Below are 23,779 nucleotides of genomic sequence, written 5' to 3'. Positions count from 1 at the left end.
ACGTTAAGCGGTACCGGAGCGCCAAGTCTAGGTCCAAAAGGCTTCTTAACAGCTTCTACCCCCAAACCATAAGACTCCTGAACAGCTAATCATGGCTACCCGGACTATTTACATTGCCCCCCCCACCCCACCCCAACCCCCTCTTTTACGCTGCTGCTACTCTGTTTATTATTTATGCATAGTCACTTTAACTCTAACCACATGTACATATTACCTCGACTAACCGGTGCCCCCGCACATTGACTCTGTACCGCCTGTATATAGCTTCCCTACTGTTATTTTATTTTACTGCTGCTCTTAAATTATTTTATTTTAATATTTTTTACTTATCTATTTTTTACTTAACACGTTTAAAACATTTTTTTACTGCATTGCTGGTTAAGGGTGTCTACACCTGTTGTATTCGGCACATGTGGAAATAGAATTTGATTTGATTTGACATAGATTGCTGGAGAAATGTAACCACTCTCAAATTCATAGATGGGGCTATGGATGCAACGACTGACCATCCATGAGATCAAAATGATTGTTTTAACCATGCTTTTAAGCTATACAGTGTTTGTTTACAATTATGTTGTTTACAAACAGTGGACTAAAACAATAAGCTTATATTTTGTGTTCTGATGGGGTTAGACCAGGGGTGTCAAACGTACGGCCCACGGGCCGGATCAGGCCCGCAAACGGGTTTAATCCGGCCCGCGAGATGATTTTGAAAAAAAAAAAGATACATTTTTTTATTTTTATTGTAAAGCATAAAAATGTGCTTCAATTTTTCTATAAAATAAACTGCTGTTCCAATTGCGTCCACTGGATGGCGCAATAGCAATTGTGTTAAGCAAGCAAACTGTTTATACCGGGGCAGAGCAAGTAGGTCAAGCACGTGCAGCCAATGAGCTACTTTGTTTTGCCCGCGATATTTATTATGGCTTCTACTTTTAACATTATGTGCTTTGGCACCCTCATTGCCCCAATATGTCTCTGTCAAAAAAGAGAAAAGTGGACGCAGAGTGCAGAGTGTTCCATGAAAAATGGTCATCCTATTTAATCACGGAATTGAATGGGAAAGCTGTATGTTTGGTGTGTTCAGAGCATGTTGCAGTGCTGAAAGAATATAACCTTCGTCGCCACTATGTGAGTCTTCATGCCGACAAATATGACAACTTTCAAGGACAGCGGAGATGAGAGAAGGTGAATGAACTGTTGGCGGGTCTGAAGAAACAGCAGTCTGTGTTTACTCACAGCCGAGACATCAGTGACGCTGCAGTGAAAGCTAGCTACCTCATTGCTAATGAAATCGCAGTGGCTTCAAAACCATTTAGTGAGGGTGAATTTGTAAAAACATGCATGATGAAGGCAGCGGAGATTGTGTGCCCTGAAAAGCGGCAGGCTTTTGCAAATATCAGCCTGACAAGAAACACAGTTGCAGACAGGATTTCCGATCTTTCAGTGGATTTGGACAGCCAGTTGAAGCAAAAAGTAAAGTCATTTATTGCGTTTTCGGTTGCAATTGATGAAAGCACGGATATTACAGATGTTGCACAACTGGCCATTTTTTCATCCGCGGAGTTGATGACACATTGACCGTCACCGAGGAGTTCGTGGAGTTGGTGCCGATGACAGATACAACGACAGCAGCTGATATTTTTACCGCACTCGTCGGCGCGCTGGACAGGGTCGGAGTGGACTGGTCCCGCGCTGTCAGCCTGGCTACAGATGGTGCGCCCTCAATGATAGGGAAAAAAGCAGGCGTTGTGACAAAGTTCAGAGAGAAAGTGATATCTGCAAATGGAGGATGTGATTTTTTGACTTTTCACTGTATTTTGCACCAGGAGGCTTTATGTTGCAAGTCATTAAAGATGGATAACATTTTTACATTACATTTTAGTCATTTAGCAGACGCTCTTATCCAGAGCGACTTACAGGAGCAATTAGGGTTAAGTGCCTTGCTCAAGGGCACATTAACGTCATTTAGCAGACGCTCTTAGCCAGAGCGACTCACAAATTGGTGCGTTCACCCTATAGCCAGTGGGATAACCACTTTACAATTTTGGGGGGGGGGGGGGGGGGGTAGAAGGATTACTTTATCCTATCCCAGGTATTCCTTAAAGAGGTGGGGTTTCAAATGTCTCCGGAAGGTGGTGAGTGACTCCGCTGTCCTGGCGTCGTGAGGGAGCTTGTTCCACCATTGGGGTGCCAGAGCAGCGAACAGTTTTGACTGGGCTGAGCGGGAACTATGCTTCCGCAGAGGAAGGGGAGCCAGCAGGCCAGAGGTGGATGAACGCAATGCCCTCGTTTTGGGTGTAGGGACTGATCAGAGCCTGAAGGTACAGAGGTGCCGTTCCCCTCACTGCTCCATAGGCAAGCACCATGGTCTTGTAGCGGATGCGAGCTTCAACTGGAAGCCAGTGGAGTGTGCGGAGGAGGGGGGTGACGTGAGAGAACTTGGGAAGGTTGAACACCAGACGGGCTGCGGCATTCTGGATGAGTTGTAGGGGTTTAATGGCACAGGCAGGGAGGCCAGCCAACAGCGAGATGCAGTAGTCCAGACGGGAGATGACAAGTGCCTGGATTAGGACCTGTGCCGCTTCCTGTGTAAGGCAGGGTCGTACTCTCCGAATGTTGTAGGTGGTCATCCAAACTGTTAATTTCATCCGATCCAGAAGCCTGAATCACTGTCAGTTTGACAGCCTTCTCAGAGAGAAAGACCACATCTATGGCCTGCCATACCACACTGAGGTAAGATGGTTAAGCCGAGGTGCTGTGCTGAGGCGTTTCTTTGATTTACGAGAAGAAATTGAACAGTTCATGGAAGAAAAGGGCAAACCAGTGTTAGAATTTCATTCCGCAGAATGGATGCCGGACCTTGCATTTATGGTGGATGTTACAGAGCACCTGAATAACTTGAACAAACAGCTGCAAGGGCGCAACAAAGTTGTCACGCAGTATTATGACAGCATACGTTCTTTCAAGTTGAAGCTGTCATTGTGGGAGACGCAACTTGCCGGTGGTGATGCAGCTCACTTCCCCTGTCTGAAAAATGTGTGCGCGACCCAACATGTGGCAGACATGAAGCGGTTCAAAGCTATTGTTTTTAATTGATTTTATTTTATTTGTATATTTAACCTATTCTTGACTCTGTGGTTCTTGCACTTGTTTGGGGAACAGGATTTCATTATTTTTATCTACATTTCTGCCTGAGAAATGACACCCTGATATAGTTCTGTGATCTGTGAAACAGTTCTGTTAATCACTGAGGCATTGTGTGTTTGTGTGTTCTTTTTCTTTAGAATTTTCAAATAAACTTGACGTGTTTTGTGATTAATAGTGATGTTGTGCTTGTACTATTTTGGACACACTGTCCTCAGGCTCCAGCTTTATGTTGTATGTTGATCGTATTAAAACAAAGAAAACAATCTGAAGTTGTTGTTTTTAAGTTATATATACCATGATTTTTCCGGTCCGGCCCACTTGGGAATAGATTTTCCTCCATGTGGCCCCTGAGCTAAAATGAGTTTGACACCCCTGGGTTAGACAGTTGAATTAAGCTCACTAGGCACTTATAAGTTGTACTCGTCAAGAGAAAAACGGGTATACTGTATGTCATTAATTTAAAGTACAAAAATGGATGTATCAATCACAGATTGCCACTTTAAAGGATTTGAAGATTTTTGAATCATATTAAAACGCTTTGAATATTTTACAAACCCTGATAATGAAAAAGCATTCGATGCATTACAACAGTAGCATTCTGGAAAACAGCGATATCATGCCATCATGTGGCAAAGCAGCAGGACTACATGTGGCAATAATAGAAGTTGGTGATCAGCCCAGTTCTGATCTTTATTTCACTAATTTATCTTTTGACCAATCAGATCAGCTCTGAAAAAGATCTGATGTGAAACCAACTGATGTGATTGGTCAACAGACCAATTAGTGGAAAAAAGACCACAATTGGGCTGCCTGTCTAAATGCATCCCATGTAGCCTAGTAGTAGGCATACCTTATACCCTCAGACAGTGAATCCCGCAGTGACCTCACGGCGCTACTGAACATCAATCAGTAAATAGTACAGCATAAACAATGCATATGATCTACAAGGTTAGAGAAGACATTTAACCTTCAACAGAATAATTTCAAGTTTATTTGATTTTGTTTCACATGGATTCCATAAAATAAGAATACTATAGAATTCTGGAGAATCTTGGATATTTTTTTCTCTGAATTGTAATAGTCATTATCATAAATACTAATAAGAATACATCATACACAATAAATACAACTATCCAAAGGCGTAAAGAGTATCACAAGTCATCATTCACCACTAACGACAGACTATACGTATTTCATTGAGCATATTTATAAGAGCTACAGAGAAAAATAAAGAGAGAGAGAGAGAGAGAGAGAGAGAGAGCATAATATAGAGAAGAACAGGGGAAGAGAGAGAAAGTGAGGTGCCTCTACACCAGGGTTCTTCAATTCCGGTCCTGGAGGGCCGAAACACTTCTGTTTTTTATTTCTACTGGTAGTTAATTGCACTCACCTGGTGTCCCAGGTCTGAAATAGCCCCTGATTAGAAGGAGAGGATGAAAAACAGAGGTGTTTCGGCCCTCCAGGACCGGAATTGAAGAACCCTGCTCTACACCGACTGATTTAAAAAAAACCTGATAAAGAAAATTATGGATCCAAAACTGCATAATGGAATAACATGGATGAAAAACAATTTATTTGTGATGATAACTGATGAAGCCAAATCTATCTATCTGTCCTGTTACCATTTGGCAATACAGTTTTTCTTCTATCCAAACAGAGGATTGGCAGTATGGCGAGTAGGCCTATCTACATGACCTTGAAAAGAGTGATCATCGCAGCACGTGTAGTCCCTGTACTTTGTGTAAAATATAGCAGAGCTGCACTGTTCTGTGCTGTGTTGTCACCTTATGATGAGCCAAACATACTATTACTTAAAATGCTGTAAGACTTGTTTGCTACTTGCCTACAATTTGTTCCAGGCTGCTTTAAGTCCAGGAGTCAGACACATGCAAAACCGGCTTTTGAGAGTGAATGTGGGGGGATGGGGGATGCAGGATATTTTATTTACATGGAACCAAGATACTGTTCAGAACACCTCAGTTGGCTATATTAATATGTAAAAAATGCTGTACTTATTTTCTATGGCTTGTGTATGGTCTTGAAAATGGCACATATTGTGCCATATTGATTTAGTTCTATGTAAATATATGCATGCATTTTGATCAGACAACCAATAGAAATGGTGATTAAACACGATTAATAACTCTGTCGTATGACTCATCCCTAGACTAGATAAATAGGCGATCGAAACAGGACAAGGTTCTGGGCCCAATCTGTCCGATGCCAAGTTACAAACTACAATAAAATAAAAAAACATGATCCCCCTTAACATCCTCAAATCATCTTTAAATAAGAGTGTTGATAGCACACTACGTACAGCAGTTTTTAGAAACAGCATAGTATTAGCAGAATAACAATTCTTACCATGCAAACTACTTTTTCATTATCCTAGATGCATTTTCTCCTTTTTACATTTCAGCTTTTAAGAGATTCTCTGGAACAAACATAGCGAAATCATTGCTTGAGTAATATTTCGATGGAAAAATATAAAAGACAATGAACACAAGTTGTAATGAATGAAACCAATGTTAAATACATAAATCACTGCTAACACCTCTCCACTGCTAACACCTCTCTCATTCTTCACTCTCTGAATTCATCGTTCTTTTTGCTTTCTTTTTTTGCTTCATCCTTTGCCATCACGTCTTCTCTATCCCGTCAAACTCACTCAGTAATGTTGAACAAATAAAAAAGCACAATGAGAAAATAGAAAATATATAACTCTATTCTGAAAATGAATAAACAGAAAATGTAAAGAAACACACATGGATAAATAAAATAAACAAAACATAAATATTAAAAAATGACAAGGGTTGAACTATGTGAGCTCCTAAACAGAACTGAAGTAAATACAATTGAATAACTCTGTGCTCTACATTTGTTGTATAACAACTAATATGGAGTGCACAATTATTCAACTGTGTACATATTTCTATATGAATATGTTGATATTTACATAGCACAGACAAAAACATTCTCCCAAGTTAAATATTACTACCATTATTGTCCTTCATTTAAGTGTTATTCCTTTATAAGATTGATCTTGTTTTTAAATTTCTTTATTCAGGTTTTGGTTTTGTATTCAAGTTTGTCCTCGTATGATCAAATGGACAATCAATCCCCTGTTGTCTTCTACAGTTAAATACATCACGAGAATAAACAGCATTTTACAGTAAGGACCCATTTCCCCCTCAACAAAATAACCCTCTCCCAAACGACACGGTGTTGCTCACTTCCCCTCCCAAGAGCCCACCTTCCTCCATCCCTCGCTCCCTGCCTCCCTCCTCTTGTCAACTCACAGATGCACAAACAGACGAGTGTGGAATTGTGGGTGGTGGTCAGGCACCACACTCCCAAATCACATGGTGGCCCTGGGGAGAGAGAGAGAGAGCGAGAGCGATAGAGAGAGAAAGAAATGACAACTAATTCATACCTAAAGATTATGAAGATGTCATAAAGCCACATAGTCTGTATTTTCCTTTGGAAGAGTAATGCAGTATCTCACAGTTGTTTATCAGTATTGCTCCATCATATGCACTGACACTCACCAGCTTCCATAGGGTGGACCAGCTCACATCTGATTTGCGTAGGAGGTGGGCTGCTGTTCGTATCCCCCCTGCTGATAGTCTCCGCCTCCCTCGGTGTAGCCGCCCTGGCCATAGTCGGGCTGGTAGCCTCCCTGGGTGCCGGCATAGGCATCCCCCTGCTGTGCGTAGCCCTCCTGCCCATAGCCGTCCTGGCCGAAGGACTCTGGGGCAGGCGCTTTCTCCTGGGAAGGTGCGTATGTGCCTCCGAAGGCTGCCAGCCAGCCGGTCTCCTTGAACACGAACCACAGGTTTCCTCCCCACAGGATCAGGTTGAGGAAGCCAAATGCCTAGAGGGTTGATTTGGAAGAAAAATAATAAGAAGAAGAAGACGAAGAGAAGTCAATATGTTGTAGTACAGGGTTTTTCCATCATATCCTCAGCAGTCCATGCCCTTTTAAAAAAACACACCATTTAAAATTAAATCCGGAAAAACGTACCACAGATGTGTTGAGACCAGAGACGACAGGGTCGTGGACTTCACGGCAGCGGTTCTCCGGTTCGTCGCATGCCTCGATTAGTAAGAGGACCTTGTCTGGGTCAGTGGATGCCTTCACATCCGACAGACCCTTAGCCCAGGCAGAAGAAGCCACCAGCCAGAAGAAGGTGAACACACAGGTCACAACGAAGTCCTGAGGATAATCACGTTATAAAGCATTAGCAAAATACATGCTCATCATCGTCAAATCAAAGTCCTTATCAGAAACATAATCAATCTCATCATCATCATTACTATGATATTAGTAATAGTAACAGGAGTACTAGAAACAAGAAGCGCGAAAGACAAACTCACAATCTGGGCTCCCTTGCAGCCTTCACGGTATTTCTCCAGAATGAAAACGTACACAGAAAGGGCTGCCATGGAGTAGAGGAAAGAGAAGACTCCGACGGTGACAAAGAACCCAGCTGAGGAGGAGTAGTCTCCAATCAGGAACAGACGCTCAGTGTTTCCCCCCTTACAGGTTGGGGCATTGAAGTACACCTGATGTAGCCTGGCAAGGACAAGGGACATAGAAAGACAGAGAGAAGATGGGAGACAGACAGACACAGAGACAGAGACAGAGAGAGAGGATGGGAGATAGACAGAGAGGATGGGAGAGAGAGAGAGAGGGAGAGAGAGACAGAGAGGATGGGAGAGAGAGGAGGGGAGAGAGAGAGATGGAGAGAGAGGAGGGGAGAGAGAGAGAGAGCGATGGGGAGACAGAGAGGAGGGGAGAGAGAGAGAGAGAGAGCGATGGGGAGAGAGAGAGAGCGATGGGAAGACAGAGAGGAGGGGGGAGAGAGAGAGAGAGGGAGAGAGACAGAGAGGATGGGAGAGAGAGGATGGGAGAGAGAGAGATGGAGAGAGAGGAGGGGAGAGAGAGAGATGGAGAGAGAGGAGGGGAGAGAGAGAGAGAGAAAGAGACGTCAATTTGGGATAATAAAGTTTACAGGTTAATGTTCCACCACTGACTTTGCAGCCCAGTGGTACTGTAGAAATTACAGACAGACCATATTTGTGCGGGTTCAAGGGGTTACGTGTGACTGAATAGGCATACTGACCTGAATGGATACTCAAACTCCACCTCAATGCTCAGGTCACTCTCTGACCGGTTTTTACACTCCACACTCATCTTGAACATGCCAGAGTAGCTGCCGCATGTCGAGAAAGCAAAGATGGCAAAAATCTGAAAGACACAGAGGGAGGATGAGAAGAGGAGGAAAATGACAGACAGTCGAAGTAAACGGGAAGTAAAGAGAAGGTGAGGGGAAAATAGAGTAGTGAGATCAAAGGAATGGGGAAGGAATATGGTTGTAAGAATGACACAGACAGAGAGAAGTGTGGGGAGAAGCAGAATACATCTATTAAATTGCACTTATATTGGAATGATTATTCACAGAGATTGTGCTCTGTTGAGGAACTGGCATAACTCTAGTTTGGTCTGAAATAGGTGTTGATGTGAGCCTAAGGAAAGCCCATGCAGTATAATTGCAAACCCCGCTAAAGGTATACTGCTACGGAAAAACCTGACACTGTGGTTTCACCATCTGCTGTGTCTCCTGCGCTCCAATGTTCCTCCAATCACTGCAGGTTGCTTTCAAAGGCACACAGACTGCAAATCAATGCAGCTGTATTGCCAGGTTACAGCGCTACACCTGTTGCCATAGTTACTCCAACACCTAAAGTTGTGTGCTTTTGTATAAAATAATAAATACAAGAAATGTAAAATAACATGTTTGGTTGATATTGATATATCTGTTGTACTAAAGAAGTTATGATCAACTCTATTGATCAGGCTACAGTACTACAGTAATGTAAACCAGCGCTTGTGTACCTGAACGCTAACCTACTCTCTTACACACGAGCGTGCACATACATAGGAGATTAGACAGCCTATTTTTACACACCCTCCCTTCCCTGCAGGCCAGATCCCATTGGATGGAAAATCAGTCTATTAATCTGACTGAGGTCCTCTACCATCTGTCACTAAAGGACGCTGCACAGGGCTATTGTACACACACACACACACACACACACACGCTCATGCTTGTGCACACTCACAGTGCATTCGGAAAGTATTCAGACCCCTTCACTTTTTCCACATTTTGTTACGTTACTGCCTTATTCTAAAATTGATTAAATTATTTATTTTCCTCATCAATCTACACACAATACCCCATAATGACAAAGCGAAAACAGGTTTTTATAAATGTTTGAGACTCGAACTTTATCTCAGGTGCATCCTGTTTCCATTGGTCATCCATGAGATGTTTCTACAACTTGATTGGAGTCCAGCTGTGGTAAATTCAATTGATTGGACATGATTTGGAAAGGCACACACCTGTCTATATAAGGTCCCACAGTTGACAGTGCATGTCAGAGCGAAAACCAAGCCATGAGGTTGAAGGAACTGTCCATAGAGCTCCGAGACAGGATTGTGTCGAGGCACAGATCTGGGGAAGAGTACCAAAAAATGTTTGAGCATTGAAGGTCCCCAAGAACACAGTGGCCTTCATCATTCTTAAATGGAAGAAGTTTGGAACCACCAAGACTCTTCCTAGAGCTGGCCACCCGGACAAACTGAGCAATCGGGGGAGAAGGGCCTTGGTCAGGGAGGTGACCAGAACCCGATGGTCAAACTGACAGAACTCCAGAGTTCCTCTTTGGAGAATCTTCCAGAAGGACAACCATCTATACAGCACTCCACCAATCAGGCCTTTATGGTAGAGTTGTGGTAGAGTGGCCACATGACAGTCCGCTTGGAGTTTGCCAAAAGGCCCCTAAAGGACTCAGACCATGAAAAACAAGATTCTCTGGTCTAATGAAACCAAGATTGAACTCTTTGGCCTGAATGCCAAGCGTCACGTCTGGAGGAAACCTGGCACCATCCCTACGGTGAAGCATTGTGGTGGCAGCATCATGCTGTGGGGATGTTTTTTTCAGCGGCAGGGACTGGGAGACTAGTCAGAATCAAGGGAATGACAAACGGAGCAAAGTACATAGAGATCCTGGAAGAAAACCTGCTCCAGAGCGAATGTCCTTGAGTGGCCCAACTAGGGAGGTCCCCACTCATAGAAATAGAATGAATAGAACGGGCTTGGAACTTCTAACCCTGCCAATTTTACTGGTAAAGTCATGGGTACACTCACAATGGCTGCGTAGTATTGTGATGCTAAAATGTCCATGGTAATGTAGAATGTTCATTCAAATTATGTTAACTGATGTGGCTCATGCAATGGAATGTATTCTTTGTAATGTCAGTTGAGTTGAATCAACAAATCACAGCACATATTGATGGGTACACTTACTTTCTGCTTTGCTCCTATGGGTACCCTCGCAATGGCCGCCAGTCCACCATTATGCAATCATTGACTTGAATGGGGATGCCCGTTCTGTTCATTCTATTTCTATGTTCCCACTAACATGGTAAATGTTGCAGTCTCTCACATAAATCCACTGACACACTACCACATTTCAAGCAGGCACAAACACGCACATGCATAAAAGCAAACCCAGAAGTGCACTCATACACACACACTCTTGGAGTTAGAATCAGCAGTATTTATAAATACCTGCTTATTTTATAGCCGAGTCCGACAAGACTGAAAACCACAGGTATTCCAAAATTAACTCAAGTAAATGAATAACTGAACTTAATACATTGATTGATACACAAGCATAAATGGATGTTGTAGGACCACAAGTCTATCCATCACCATGTAAGTACTGTATGTATGCTCTCCAGTGTCTTTCTGTCTCAGAGTTTGGCAGGAATCCAAAGTATGAGAGCTTCAACCAATCACACCTCCTCTAAGCCAGGGGCAGACGAGTGGGCAGAGAGCCCTGGCAATGAGTTTGCAAAGGTTTAACATGTAAACTCCTTACCATATACAGTGCTTCTTGAAAGTATGTGAACCCCTTGTGCAATTACAGATTTGTTCAGTTTTTACCGTGGAATCTTCATTTAATCAGAACCAGTATTTTTGATCTGACATAACAGGTTTATATTTACCAATACCATATGTTGGTGTGGAGGAAATCATGCATGTAGTAGAAAAACTAAATTAAAAAGGAATTAGTGCAGGTGCAAAAATAAGTGAACCCGAAATTGCATTGGTTAAATCAAGTAGGTAAGTAGAATCAGGTGGGTAAATATTTAGCTACCAAATGAACCAATCAAAGGAGAGATCGTCAGGAAAGGGTTTGGGTGGAACTCTGATAAATAAAGATAAGAAACCTGGTCAGTTTGGTGTTACCCATTCAGGTGATTGCAAAGCACACCATGCCGAGAGGAAAGGAGATCTCAGAGGGCATCAGGACGAGTGTAGTGAGAGCACATCAGACTGGGGAAGGCTATAAAATCATCTAAAAAATATTTGAGCTCCATCAGTCCACTGTGAGGCAAATAATTTACAATTGGAGAGCATTTAACATGACAGCAACTCGGCCTAGAAGTGGACGCCCTTCCAAATATCCCCAAGAGCCACAAGAACAATAATAAATCAGGTAAAAGCCAACCCAAACATAACATCTAGAGATTTGCAGACCTCCCTTGCTGCATCTCAGGTAACTGTGCATGCTTCAACAGTAAGAACACTAAATAAACCACTTTTGTTAAATAAACAATGAAAATTGATAATATTTTTTTGTTTCTGTAATTTATTGGAATGTCTTTATTACGAATTGGGGTTTAGATAAGGATTTTATGTTTATTTTAATATTTTATAGCAAAATAATTACCAGCTCTGTAGGGTTCACATACTTTCAAGCAGCACTGTGTCTCCTGAGTGGCGCAGTGGTCTAAGGCACTGCATCGCAGTGCTAACTGTGCCACTAGAGATCCTGGTTCGAATCCAGGCTCTGTCGCAGCCGGCCGCGACCGGGAGACTCATGGGCGGCGCACAATTAGCCCAGCGTCGTCCAGGGTAGGGGAGGGAATGGCCGGTAGGGATGTAGCTCAGTTGATAGAGCATGGTGTTTGCAACGCCAGGGTTGTGGGTTCGATTCCCACGGGGGGCCAGTATAAAAAAATATGTATTCACTAACTGTAAGTCGCTCTGGATAAGAGCGTCTGCTAAATGACTAAAATGTAAATGTAATGTATACTCCTACAATGAGCAGCTTTGATGATCAACAACACCAGGAACCACTTATAGAATACTGGGCCAGATTATCCCAGATCTCTACTGTATTGACCACACAGTATAAAAACTGGTCTTACAGTACAATAATGCACTTAGTGAATCAGTAAAGCAAATATGTAAACTGTAACAGAGCAGTTAACTGTAAGACAAAAATAACCTAGTTCCCAAGCGTGACCTGGGGCAGGATGTTGTTATGGTAGACATAGTGGTTAACCATTCTCTATACAGCATTAGTTTCATTTGGGGAGATTTCGATGTGCTTTCTCCCATCATCCATCAAAACTAGGCTTTATCAGCACACAGCTCCCAAGAGAGAGCACAACAGCAATAAGCCCCCCCCCTCCCCCGAATCCTGATATTTTTTCCACTAATTGGTATTTTGACCAATCACAACAGATCTTTTCACATCAGATCTTTTTTTTAGAGCTGATCTGATTGGTCAAAATACCAATTAGTGAAACAAATATCAGAATTGGGCTGCCTGTGTAAATGCAGCCATGTAGACTCCTCTTTGTACAATTGAGAGAGCCTATCTACATAGAGGAATACCTCTAGCCCCTGGCACAAAACACTTTGGCAGAGGGGTCACACTGTGCCTCGAGTGTTACTGAATAAAGAGAACATAAAGCATGCAGAAACCTTGATGTGGATGTATGAAGTACATTTTGTGACATTGATGTGTGGAATGCTTTATCACAGATTCATCATGAATTGCCCATCAACGATTGTCATGCTGCAGCACAATACAACAAATAGAGCATTGTGGTGACTTTGTCGCATGAAGAATTGTAAAGGTAAACAAACAAGCAAATAGCGGAGATTCAGATTCACCACTATGGACAGAGGTCATTTGGAACCCCGTGAGTGACGTTTCAGAACCCCTGAAAGTGGACAGCGCCTTTTTCAGGTGACGCTGCAGGAACGGCAATGGCCACTACTACTACTACCCAGGTTTTAGTTCAGTGTAGGCTTATTCAATAATTATGTGCCACTTCCAAAACATGAAATGATAGTGAAAATGATTAGCACTAGGAGGGAGCAACTACAGAACACATAAAGAATTAACTACACGAGGTGGTCACAAGATACTGTAGATTAGATTACAGAGCGAAAGGCTAATGTGATGTGAGTTAATTATCTGGTGGATGAGATAGGCCTACAAAAAACTCCACAGGAGAGGACACATAAATACAGTGGCCTGGATAGTTTGAAGAGAGATTTATAACAATTACCATGATCGATTTACAGTAACATTGTACCACTGAAACGACGTCGAGCTTTCAAGAGACCTGCCTGCGGTGACCGAGAGGAAGCAGCGAGTGGGAGGATGGCCAGTGTCATCCACCTTGCGCTGCCTGTTTGTCGTCACGAGCACAAAGCTTCACGTAGCTTTGTGACCTCTGTGTGACAGAAGGACACGTTCTGACACAGTACAGGGGCCCAACATCACTATAAGGCCATCATCAGAAGCCAAAGAATTAAACATTGTATGAAAACAGTAACTTACCCATTGTAGGATTTTCATAAATCCCAAAGGCTGTTTGATTATGGTAAACTGCCCGGTGGCCACCAACTGTCAACACAGAAATCAACAATCAACATTGTTTTATGAATTTGTCCACAGCTTAGATTCTAAAAATATTAAAACACTCGAGTGAGTGCGCACAATCCAGCAAGAGGCCACATAGTTAGGTTATCTGACAGACACGAATTGTCTTTTGAACGTTTGTAGTGTGTACTGTGTAGGCCTACATGCATTTTCAGCATAGCCTATCTGTCGTTACTCCACAGTTTGCACCTTTCAATTAATTTAAATGTATATTTCAGGAGCGGTGGAGGAGGCGGTGATATGATCAATTTTCTCATGCTGCCATTTGTTCGCTAGTACAGTAATTGTATTCTTTGACTTGGGGCGTGACAGGCCGTGTGACAAAGCACTGACATCGTTTAGGGGAGACGAGAGCGAGAGAGACAGAGAGAGATAGAGACTTTGCCAGCATAGAATTAGACAAAGCTGCTTATCCCACTGTTTTGCCAAAGCTTGATAGACAGCAAGCACTCTACTAGAAATTTAGACAAGAAAGAAAATCTCGAGTTACCTCGATAGTAGTTGGCCCTATAGTAGATATAGCTGGTCCTATAGTTTAGGCTATACTTTGTAAAGCCTTGCCATGTGCGGTTGAAAGCAACACATCAGTCGCAAAGGAAGGTGGTCTGTGAGCATCCCTGAAGAAGCGATGGCCTGTAGCCTATCGATTCTGTCTTTAGCTTATCGATTCACATCGCAATATCTAATTTTTAACCCCCAGTCGGTCTGCCGCCCCTCATAAATTGATAGGCCTATAATATAACTCGCTACAGTAGTAAGAGAAGCACGACGTCTAATATTGCGGTATTGATGAAATAGGGGCTGTCGCTATTCCTATGCTTCTTCTATTTTTAGCAAGATCAGTTAAAAAAAACATATCTCTCTGTTTCTTTTCTCTTTCACGAGTTAGACATTTATTTTGCATCATCTCTTGTTTTGTAGCTTTTTTTTTTGTTAAAAAAATATCCTCATTCCATATTTAATCAGCTATACTTCAGCCTCTGCTCTGGCATATACTCTGCACACACCCCATAGGCTACATAGGCTGAGAGAGAAAAACTAATCCCCTCAAAATAGATCCAGTCAACGATTATATTAGTTCAATAGCAGTTATTCAAAAATATAAGTAGGCTTTCCAAATAGACAATCCATTTATGTGTCCACAATTGAAACGGCATATCTCTTCATATAGCCTACAACCAATAGCTTTCACCTCAACTAATACCCTGGATGTGTTAAGCCTATTTGTCGGAGTTATTTGAAATGCTGTTGAAATTATATTGCGCAGGGTATCTTGATCAATTCTTTGGACTTTTGGACCATGGTCTATTTATGAGCCAACCGTTCCACTGAACCAGTCCATTGCTGGTTCAAAATTGGCTAAATCACATGCAATCTATCATGCCTGTATTGCGGTGTTTTGCGCTCAGTGCTCACTTTTCGTTCACGAGTCGACCACTGAAAGCACTGTATTTCAGACTAACCGTCCGCAGCTTTACAATTACAGCAACCCCTATCATAATGATGTCCTATTATTTTTCCCCAAAACGCTACCCCGTCAAAGTGCGCATTCTGCAGGAGTGCCAAATTATGGCTTTTCAGCTAACTAAATCAAATGAAAACATTGATATTGCTGGTTTTCATCCCAGAGCCCTACCTGGTTCACAACATCCATCTTGGCCGCCTGCTTGTAGATAAGAGGATCAGCGAGGTGGCGGGAGGGAGGCGTTACATCCGGAACAGCCCACGGGGGGACGAGGGTAAAGAGATGGGAATAGCTGTATTACGTCACGAGCTCGTCGAGGGCATCTGGAGCGTGGACGCGTCAGATAAATAATTGGACATACAGTAATGACGAGGTCGACAGCTTGGCCAATCATATGGCTGCTTTATTCTAGTATACTACAGCGATTGCCACAAGGGATAACAGAGAGACAACACAAATGTGTGCATGCATACGTATTTTACCACGTTTGTTAGGAGGTGGGCACTGGGCAGGTTTAGTATTTATACATGATATTGGAGAGGCAATCAAGCTGCACTGCCAAGACTAGTCTGAGCTTTAGGGCTTCAGGTTGACGCTCATAAGCCTGTAAAGCCTGTTCGATTACCATAAAGCCTACCAAAGGCCGTCTCATCATCACAGAAAACGGGTCTAAAATAGCCTGATATTCTTATATAACTATATTATATGTGATTATAATGCAGTATATTTTATCACCTTACAGGGTGCTCATGGTCCATGATGTGAGAAATCAAACAAGAGCTCCACTAGTGGGTGCTGACCATGATGGTGGTGACTGGTAATGGTTTTGACTAGTCGGAATACAGCCTTTGTCAGATTTGACTTTTCATACCAGGTTAGGAAAACTTATGCAGCAGGTAAAACAATTTAAAAAAAAGTTATGATAATTATTGTAAAAAGAAAAGGTTCCTGTAGGATCCTTTAGGGGTTCTTCAAATTGAAACTGTGGGGGAACCCCTATCCTATAAGTTCTTCAAAGAACCCCCATTAATGGTTCCACAAATAACCTTTTGGGGTTCATTTTTGCCCCCCCCAATTATTATTATTATTATTATTATTATTATTATTATTAATCAGCATAAAATCACAATAATAACACAATCTTTTAGTTGGCAGTGTTAGTTATGATTTTAGTGGCAAAGCAGAAATATAAAACCCAAATATGAGGTACACTCCCAGCCCCAAGTTCAATAGGTTCATTATATCCTCTGGCGTGTTGTTCTCTGTAGGTCAGAATGATTTAGCAGTGCATGGTGATGGAATAGGTTTCCTGATATATTCATCAGTGGTGAACGGAGGGTGAAGACTGTGAATAAAAAAAAAAATCTAATTATACAGATGATTAACAAAACGTGCACACAACAGTATTCATATCTTCTTTTTTGTGGTAAAAATTATGTGAATGAAAAAAGGTTCACTTTTGACAACAGTTTTCATACACATACTGTTACGGATACAGGTATGCTGTATGTGTTTTTGTGTTTTTCCTCTCCTTCTGCCCTAATCACAGGTGTCCTTTGTGTTCCTGATTGGTGGTCGTTGGGGTTTCCCACCTGTCCGACATCCGTTTGTCTGCTGATTGCTGAGGTGGACCAATCAATGGACATTCCTCTGCATTGCACCACCTGTTTCTGGTTTTTCACTCACACCTCCCATTGTTTTAAAAGCCAGTCAGTTGTATTTGCTGACAGAGACTCTTTTCGTTTGTGAGTATGGATACTGTGGTGTCCTGTTTTATGTGTACGCACTAATTTGCTGGTTACTCTATATGGTAACTATGTTGTGTGTTCCTGGGAAAAGGGGGATTTAGCAAGTTGCCCATGGGTATACATTACCTGTAGAAAGAACATTGTCTAAAAACACTAGTTAGACCTGAGCGGACCACCCACTGTATTTTTGTATGGTTAGCAGTAGCTTAGCGGTTCTTGAGGCAGGCAAGATCAGTTTAGGGGTTTTTGACATTATTGTTTCATTCCTTGGGTCCTGCTCAGCCCTTTTTCCCAAACCTTTACTGTGTGTTCATAATAAACATTTTGTGTTTGACGGTAGTTTATGGTTGTCGGTGTATTTTTGTTCTCACTGTTTCTGTGTCACTATTCTAATTTGCATGAGTTATGTTACGGGTCTCTTTTCCATCCACCCTAGATTTTTAAAGCCACGGGGTTCGTAACACATACCTTGTCCATAATGTAGAGGCCATCTGTGATCTTCATTGAAGAGGTCAGGGAGGAGGAAGATGGCCGCTGTGACTGAGTCATAAGGTTTTAGAGAAACCATTAATTCAAATTAATTGTAGCTGATGCATGTGATCTGCATAACATTATGAGACAAACCAATACAAATTGTACATACCTTTGTGTGCCTCCTTGTCAGTATACCTGTATGCAGACAGACAACTAAAAAAGTGAGCAGTTCAGTCATCTGCGCCCAATACAACTATAGCCTTTAACATATTCTTACCTTGTTGTTGATTCATATCCATTGAATTGTGTCCATGTTCTGTTTTTAAAATGAGAAAGTGTCAAATAGCACAGTCATTTGCACAAATATGAAAAGATAGATGGTAGGCCTATCATAAAACAATATCAATTAAGATCATAAAGGGAGAAACCTTACCTTAAATTGAGGACATCTTTACATTTTTCAGTTAGGTGTCTGCACCTGCTGTCCTCTCAAATTCAAATCAAAATATTTCAGTTAGGTATTATAACCGCAATCGATAAAAGACAGTACTGTGCAGCCGTCTTCATCGACCTGGCCAAGGCTTTAGACTCTGTCAATCACCACATTCTTATCGGCAGACTAAATAGCCTTGGTTTCTCAAATGATTGCCTCGCCTGGTTCACCAACTACTTCTCAGATAGAGATGTGTCAAATCTGAGGGCCTGTTGTCTGGACCTCTGGCAGTCTCTATGGGGGTGCCACAGGGTTCAATTATTGGGCCGACTCTATTCTCTGTGTATATCAATGATGTCGCTCTTGCTGCTGGTGACTCTCAGATCCACCTCTACGCAGACGACACCATTTTGTATACATCTGGCCCTTCATTGGACACTGTGTTAACAAACCTCCAAACGAGCTTCAATGCCATACAACACTCCTTCCGTAGCCTCCAACTGCTCTTAAACGCTAGTAAAACTAAATGCATGCTCTTCAAGCGAACACTGCTTGCACCCGCCCGCCCGACTAGAATCACTACAAATAACTACAAATACCTAGGTGTCTGGTGTGGGGATCTAGATGTGATGACTAGCTTAGAAGGAATGCATTAATGATTAAACATAATGGGTTTGTACTGTACTGATATAAATTGTTTCACATAACAAGCTGTGATTCATGTCAGGAACGTTAGGGGGTAGGATGAGATAAGACTTGTATTTCTCACAGACACGAACACTGCCTCTTTGTTAAACCGCGCTCAAGGACGTAGGTACAGGGGAACAGTGTCTATGGGTGCTGACTCTACAGGTTGTGATGATAACAACTTATGCCTGGCAACAGTGGAGCGCCAAGGGGCTGGGACCAGCCTGTGCGCCAACGGATAGGCTGAGTAAGTCTAAACCACGCTCAGTCTCTACTCTGATTGGCCAGCAGGGAGCGGGAACTATCTCTGTCAGAGTATTTTAAGAAGAACTCATAACAATGGCTTAGTTCTCTGAGTGCCCTCTGAGTGCCCGGTATTTCAGTGGACCCGTATATACGAACATCATATTTACCATTGAAGTGGTTTGCATTAATTAAAATACTAGTCTATTTTAGAAGACGTGTATTGACCTCTTTTGTTCCTAATACCAGATTTGAATTGACGCAACTTAACACTGGTTAGACCGTAAACTCTCCTTCCAGACTCACATTAAGCATCTCCAATCCAAAGTTAAATCTAGAATCGGCTTCCTATTTTGCAACAAAGCCTCCTTCACTCATGCTGCCAAACATGCCCTCGTAAAACTGACTATCCTACCGATCCTTGACTTTGGCGATGTCATTTACAAAATAGCCTCCAACACTCTACTCAGCAAATTGGAGGTAGTCTATCACAGTGCCATCCGTTGTCACCAAAGCCCCATATACTACCCACCATTGTGACCTGTATGCTCTCGTTGGCTGGCCCTCACTACATATTCGTTGGAAAACCCACTGTCTCCAGGTCATCTATAAATCACTGCTAGGCAAATCCCCGCCTTATCTTAACTCATTGGTCACCATAGCAACACCCACCCGTAGTATGCGCTCCAGCAGGTATATCTCACTGGTCATCCCCAAAGCCAACACCTCCTTTGGCCGCCATTCCTTCCAGTTCTCTGCTGCTAATGACTGGAACGAACTGCAAAAATCTCTGAAGCTGGAGACTTATCTTCCTCACTAACTTTAAGCATCAGTTGTCAGATCAATTTACCGATCACTGCACCTGTACACAGCCCATCTGTAATTAGCCCACCCAACTACCTCATCCCCATATTGTTATTTATTTTGCTAATTTGCACCCCAGTATCTCTATTTGCACATCTTCTGCACATCGATCACTCCAGTGTTAATACTAAATTGTAATTATTTTGCACTATGGCCTATTTATTGCCTTACATCCATAACTTGCTACATTTGCACACACTGTATATATATTTTCTATTGTGTTATTGACTGTATGTTTTGTTTTATCCCATGTGTAACTCTGTTGTTGTTTTTAATCACACTGCTTTGCTTTATCTTGGCCAGGTCGCAGTTGTAAATGAGAACTTGTTCTCAACTGGCCTACTTGGTTAAATAAAGGTGAAGTAAAAACACTTTTTTTTTTTTAAAAGGTTCCTGCAAGAACCCCCAAGAACTAGAGATTCCTCAATTAATCCCATCCCCTATGGGGTTCTTGGAAGAACGTTTTGGGGGCCTTTTTCAGTGCCAAGAACCCTAAGGTTCTTCAAGGAACTTTGAGGATATTAGAAGAAACCTTTTTGAACCCCTCATTCTTAGAGTGTAGCAAGTTAGGATAATTAGGTTAAGGTTAGGAAAAGAGTTAGGATTAGCTAATATACAAAAAACTACTTTTTATGTTAATTTGACAAAAGCTGTATGTATCCTTTTTAGCCATGACCATGTTTCTCAGTAAAATATGGCTGTGGCGTGTGATTTGGATGGAGTCAGGCGCAGGAGGGTAAATCGACCGATTCCTGGGTGACCAGAGGAGGGAGACGTGTGGGCCCAATAGATCAGATGGTCACGGACAAGAGATGGCACCTACTGCAGCCCAGCTGGACATTGAGGTGGAGATGGCTCTGTGCGTACCGCCCGCTCTATGTCCACGTCCATCGCCCATACTACCGCCGCCACAATTTAGGAGGCCAGGAGTATGGGGGTGGGGTCTATGGGCCCTCCTCTGTGTCGTACAGTCGTGACAGCGCGTCTGCCTTCACGTTCTGCGTACCTGGGATGTATGACAGAGTAAACTCAAACCGGGTGAAGATTAGGGCCCACCTGGCCTGGCGAGGGTTAGCCTCCTCGCTGCCCGGCTGTACTCGAGGTTACGGTTGTCCGTCCAGACGAAGAAAGGGTGTTTCACCCCCTCGAGCCAGTGCCTCCACACTGTCAGGGCTCTGTCTACAGCCAACTGCTCCCATCACCAACGTCATAGTTTTGCTCCGCCGGGCTGAGCTTCTTGGAGAAGAAGGCACAGGGGCAGAGCTTGGGTGGCGTGCCCCGAGTGTTGAGACAGGACAGCACCTATCCCTACCTCCGACGCATCCACCTCCACTACGAACGGTAGTGATGGATCGGGATGGGCCGGTACCGGGGCTGAGGTGAAAAGAACCCTCAGGTTACTGAAGGCCCTGTCAACCTCAGCAGACCAGCAGAGCCGGGACGGCCCACCCTTCAACAGAGATGTGATGGGAGCTGTGACCTTGCCAAAGCCCCGGATAAACCTCCGATAGTAGTTGGCAAAGCTCTGCACCTCCTTTACCGTGGTTGGAGTCGGCCAATTACGCACAGCTGAAATGCGATCTCCCTCCATCTCCACACCTTAGGTGGTAATGCTGTATCCGAGGAAGGAGACGGACTGCTGGAAAAACAGACACTTCTCTGCCTTGGCATAAAGGTCATTTTCCAACAGTCGGCCCAGCACTTTGCGAACCAGGGACACATGCTCGGCGCGCGTAGCGGAACCAGAATGTCACCGATGTAGACCACTACACCATGACCAAGCATGTCCCGAAACACCTCATTCACAAAGGACTGGAAAACGGATGGAGCATTATGGAAACCGTATGGCATCACCAGGTATTCGTAATGCCCCGTAGTTGTGCTGAATGCTGTCTTCCATTCGTACCCCTCTCGGACCCGCACCAGGTTATACGCACTCCGGAGATCTAATTTTGTGAAAAAGCACGCCCTATGCATTGACTCGATCACAGATGGGATGAGGGGCAGAGGATAACTATAACATATTGTCCCCTTGTTCAATGCTTGGTAATCAATGCACGGGCGCAGACCTCCGTCTTTCTTATTCGCAAAAAAGAAACTTCAGTAGGCGGGCAAAGTGGAGAGAAGTATGAACCCCTGGCGCTTGTCTCCATCGCCTCCGTTTCAGCATGCGACAGGGGATATACATGACTCCTGGGGGGCACAGCGTCTACTCATAGGTTTATCGCGCAATCCCCCCTGCCCCGATGAGGTGGTAATGTGGTCGCCTGCGTTTTGGAAAACGCGTGCGCCAAATCGAGGTATTCGGGGGGGATGCGCAGAGTGGAGGAAGTATCTGGACTTTCCACCGTGGTTGCACCAACGGAAACAGCTAGGCACCTACCCTGACACTCTCGCGACCACCCCGTGAGAACCCTCTGCGGCCATGAAAGGTGGGGTTGTGTAGTGCTAACCAGGGAAGACCCAACACAACAGGGAAATCAGGGGACAAAATAATAAAAAAATGTGACATGCTCTCTATGGGTCCTCACTATTGTGACTGGAGCTATAATTTCCCTAATGAACCCTGACCCTAATGGTCAACTGTCAAGTGCTTCATTGGGCAGTGGAGTGGATAGGGGAACCAATGGAATACCTAGACTTAGAGCTAACTACCTGTCCATAAAGTTCCCACCTGTGCCTGAATCGACCAGACCTTACACTGGGAAACTACGGGGTATTCAGGGAAGGTGACGTATATTGTGCAGTGTGCAGCAGAGGGCTCTGACCGAGTGTGGGTTTGCGCTACCTGCGGTGATGCAAGAGTGCCCTGCCTGCCGCCTCCAGACCCGAAAGAACCCTGACGACAGCGTGCAGTATAATGTCCTCTTCTGCCACAAGAGTGACACTGAAGCTTTCCTCCTCCATTCTCCCGGATCGCTGCCCCACCCAGCTCCATCGGAACGGACTCGGAGTTGGGGTGGGGGGGTGAAATGGGCAGGCCACTCCCAGGATGTCCTCTAGCAGCCAGCAGGTTGTCCAACCGGATGGCCATGTCCACCAGCTGGTCGAAGGTTAACATGGCATCCAGGCAGGCTAGCTCCCTTCGGACGTCCTCTCGCAGGCTGCACCGGAATCCGTCGATCAGGGCCCGCTCGTTCCACCCGGACCCAGCCGCTAGGGTCCGAATCTCCAGGGGGAAGTCCTGCGCGGTCCTTGTACCCTACCTCAGTTGGACCAGACGCTCGTCTGCCTCTCGTCCTTCGGGCGGGTGGTCGAAGACTGCCTGGAAGAGGCGAGCGAACTCCCCGTAGTTGTCCAACGCAGTTGGCCCAATCCAGGGCTTTCCCCGAGAGGCAGGAGACGAGGGCGGACACCTTCTCCCACTCCGATGGAGCCGGGCTGATGTTCACCAAGTAGAGGTCCAGCTAAAGGAGGAATCCCTGGCAGCGGGCAGCCGTCCCATCAAACTCCCTCGGTCGGGATAGATGAATCCCTCGGGGTGCTGGAGTGTGGGTGGCCGGATCCGGTAGCTCAGCTGGTCCCGACGGGTCGGGTCCTCTCCTCTCCAGGCGTTGGACGACCTGGAGAACCCGATCCATCGCTTCTCCCAAGCTGGCTAGCATCATGGAATGCTCGTGGACCCGTGCCACGACTCCAGGCATGGGCTCTTCTCCTGCTGACTCCATGGCGGGTTTGTGATTCTGTGGCATGTGATTTTGACGGAGTTAGGCGCAGGAGGGTAAACCACAGAATAAAGGTTTATTCCGTATATATGTCGATACAAAGTACAAGGAGCTCCACCGAGCTCATATAACCTCCACAATAAACAATCACACACAAAGACAAGTGGGCAGAGGGAACACTTATACAGGTACTGATGAGGGGAATTGAAACCAGGTGTGTGTAATAAACAAG

The 23,779-nt window shown here is 44.0% G+C and overlaps 1 protein-coding gene across 1 annotated transcript; it reads right to left on the bottom strand.

Moving 5' to 3' along the window:
* Nucleotides 1–6,721: 6,721 nt before the first annotated feature.
* Nucleotides 6,722–15,622, bottom strand: LOC311147556 (synaptophysin-like; the record flags this gene model as incomplete). Its single annotated transcript, XM_084184307.1, has 6 exons — nucleotides 6,722–7,024; nucleotides 7,175–7,366; nucleotides 7,528–7,726; nucleotides 8,277–8,401; nucleotides 13,867–13,932; nucleotides 15,605–15,622. The coding sequence occupies 6 exons, from the start codon at nucleotides 15,620–15,622 to the stop codon at nucleotides 6,722–6,724; spliced, it is 903 nt and encodes a 300-aa protein (XP_084040433.1).
* Between the last annotated feature and the right edge of the window lie 8,157 nt (nucleotides 15,623–23,779).

Source organism: Coregonus lavaretus (assembly GCF_964263955.1).
Source record: "Coregonus lavaretus genome assembly, chromosome: 20".
NCBI classification, from domain to species: domain Eukaryota; kingdom Metazoa; phylum Chordata; class Actinopteri; order Salmoniformes; family Salmonidae; genus Coregonus; species Coregonus lavaretus.
This window is presented reverse-complemented; position numbering and strand designations above follow the sequence as displayed.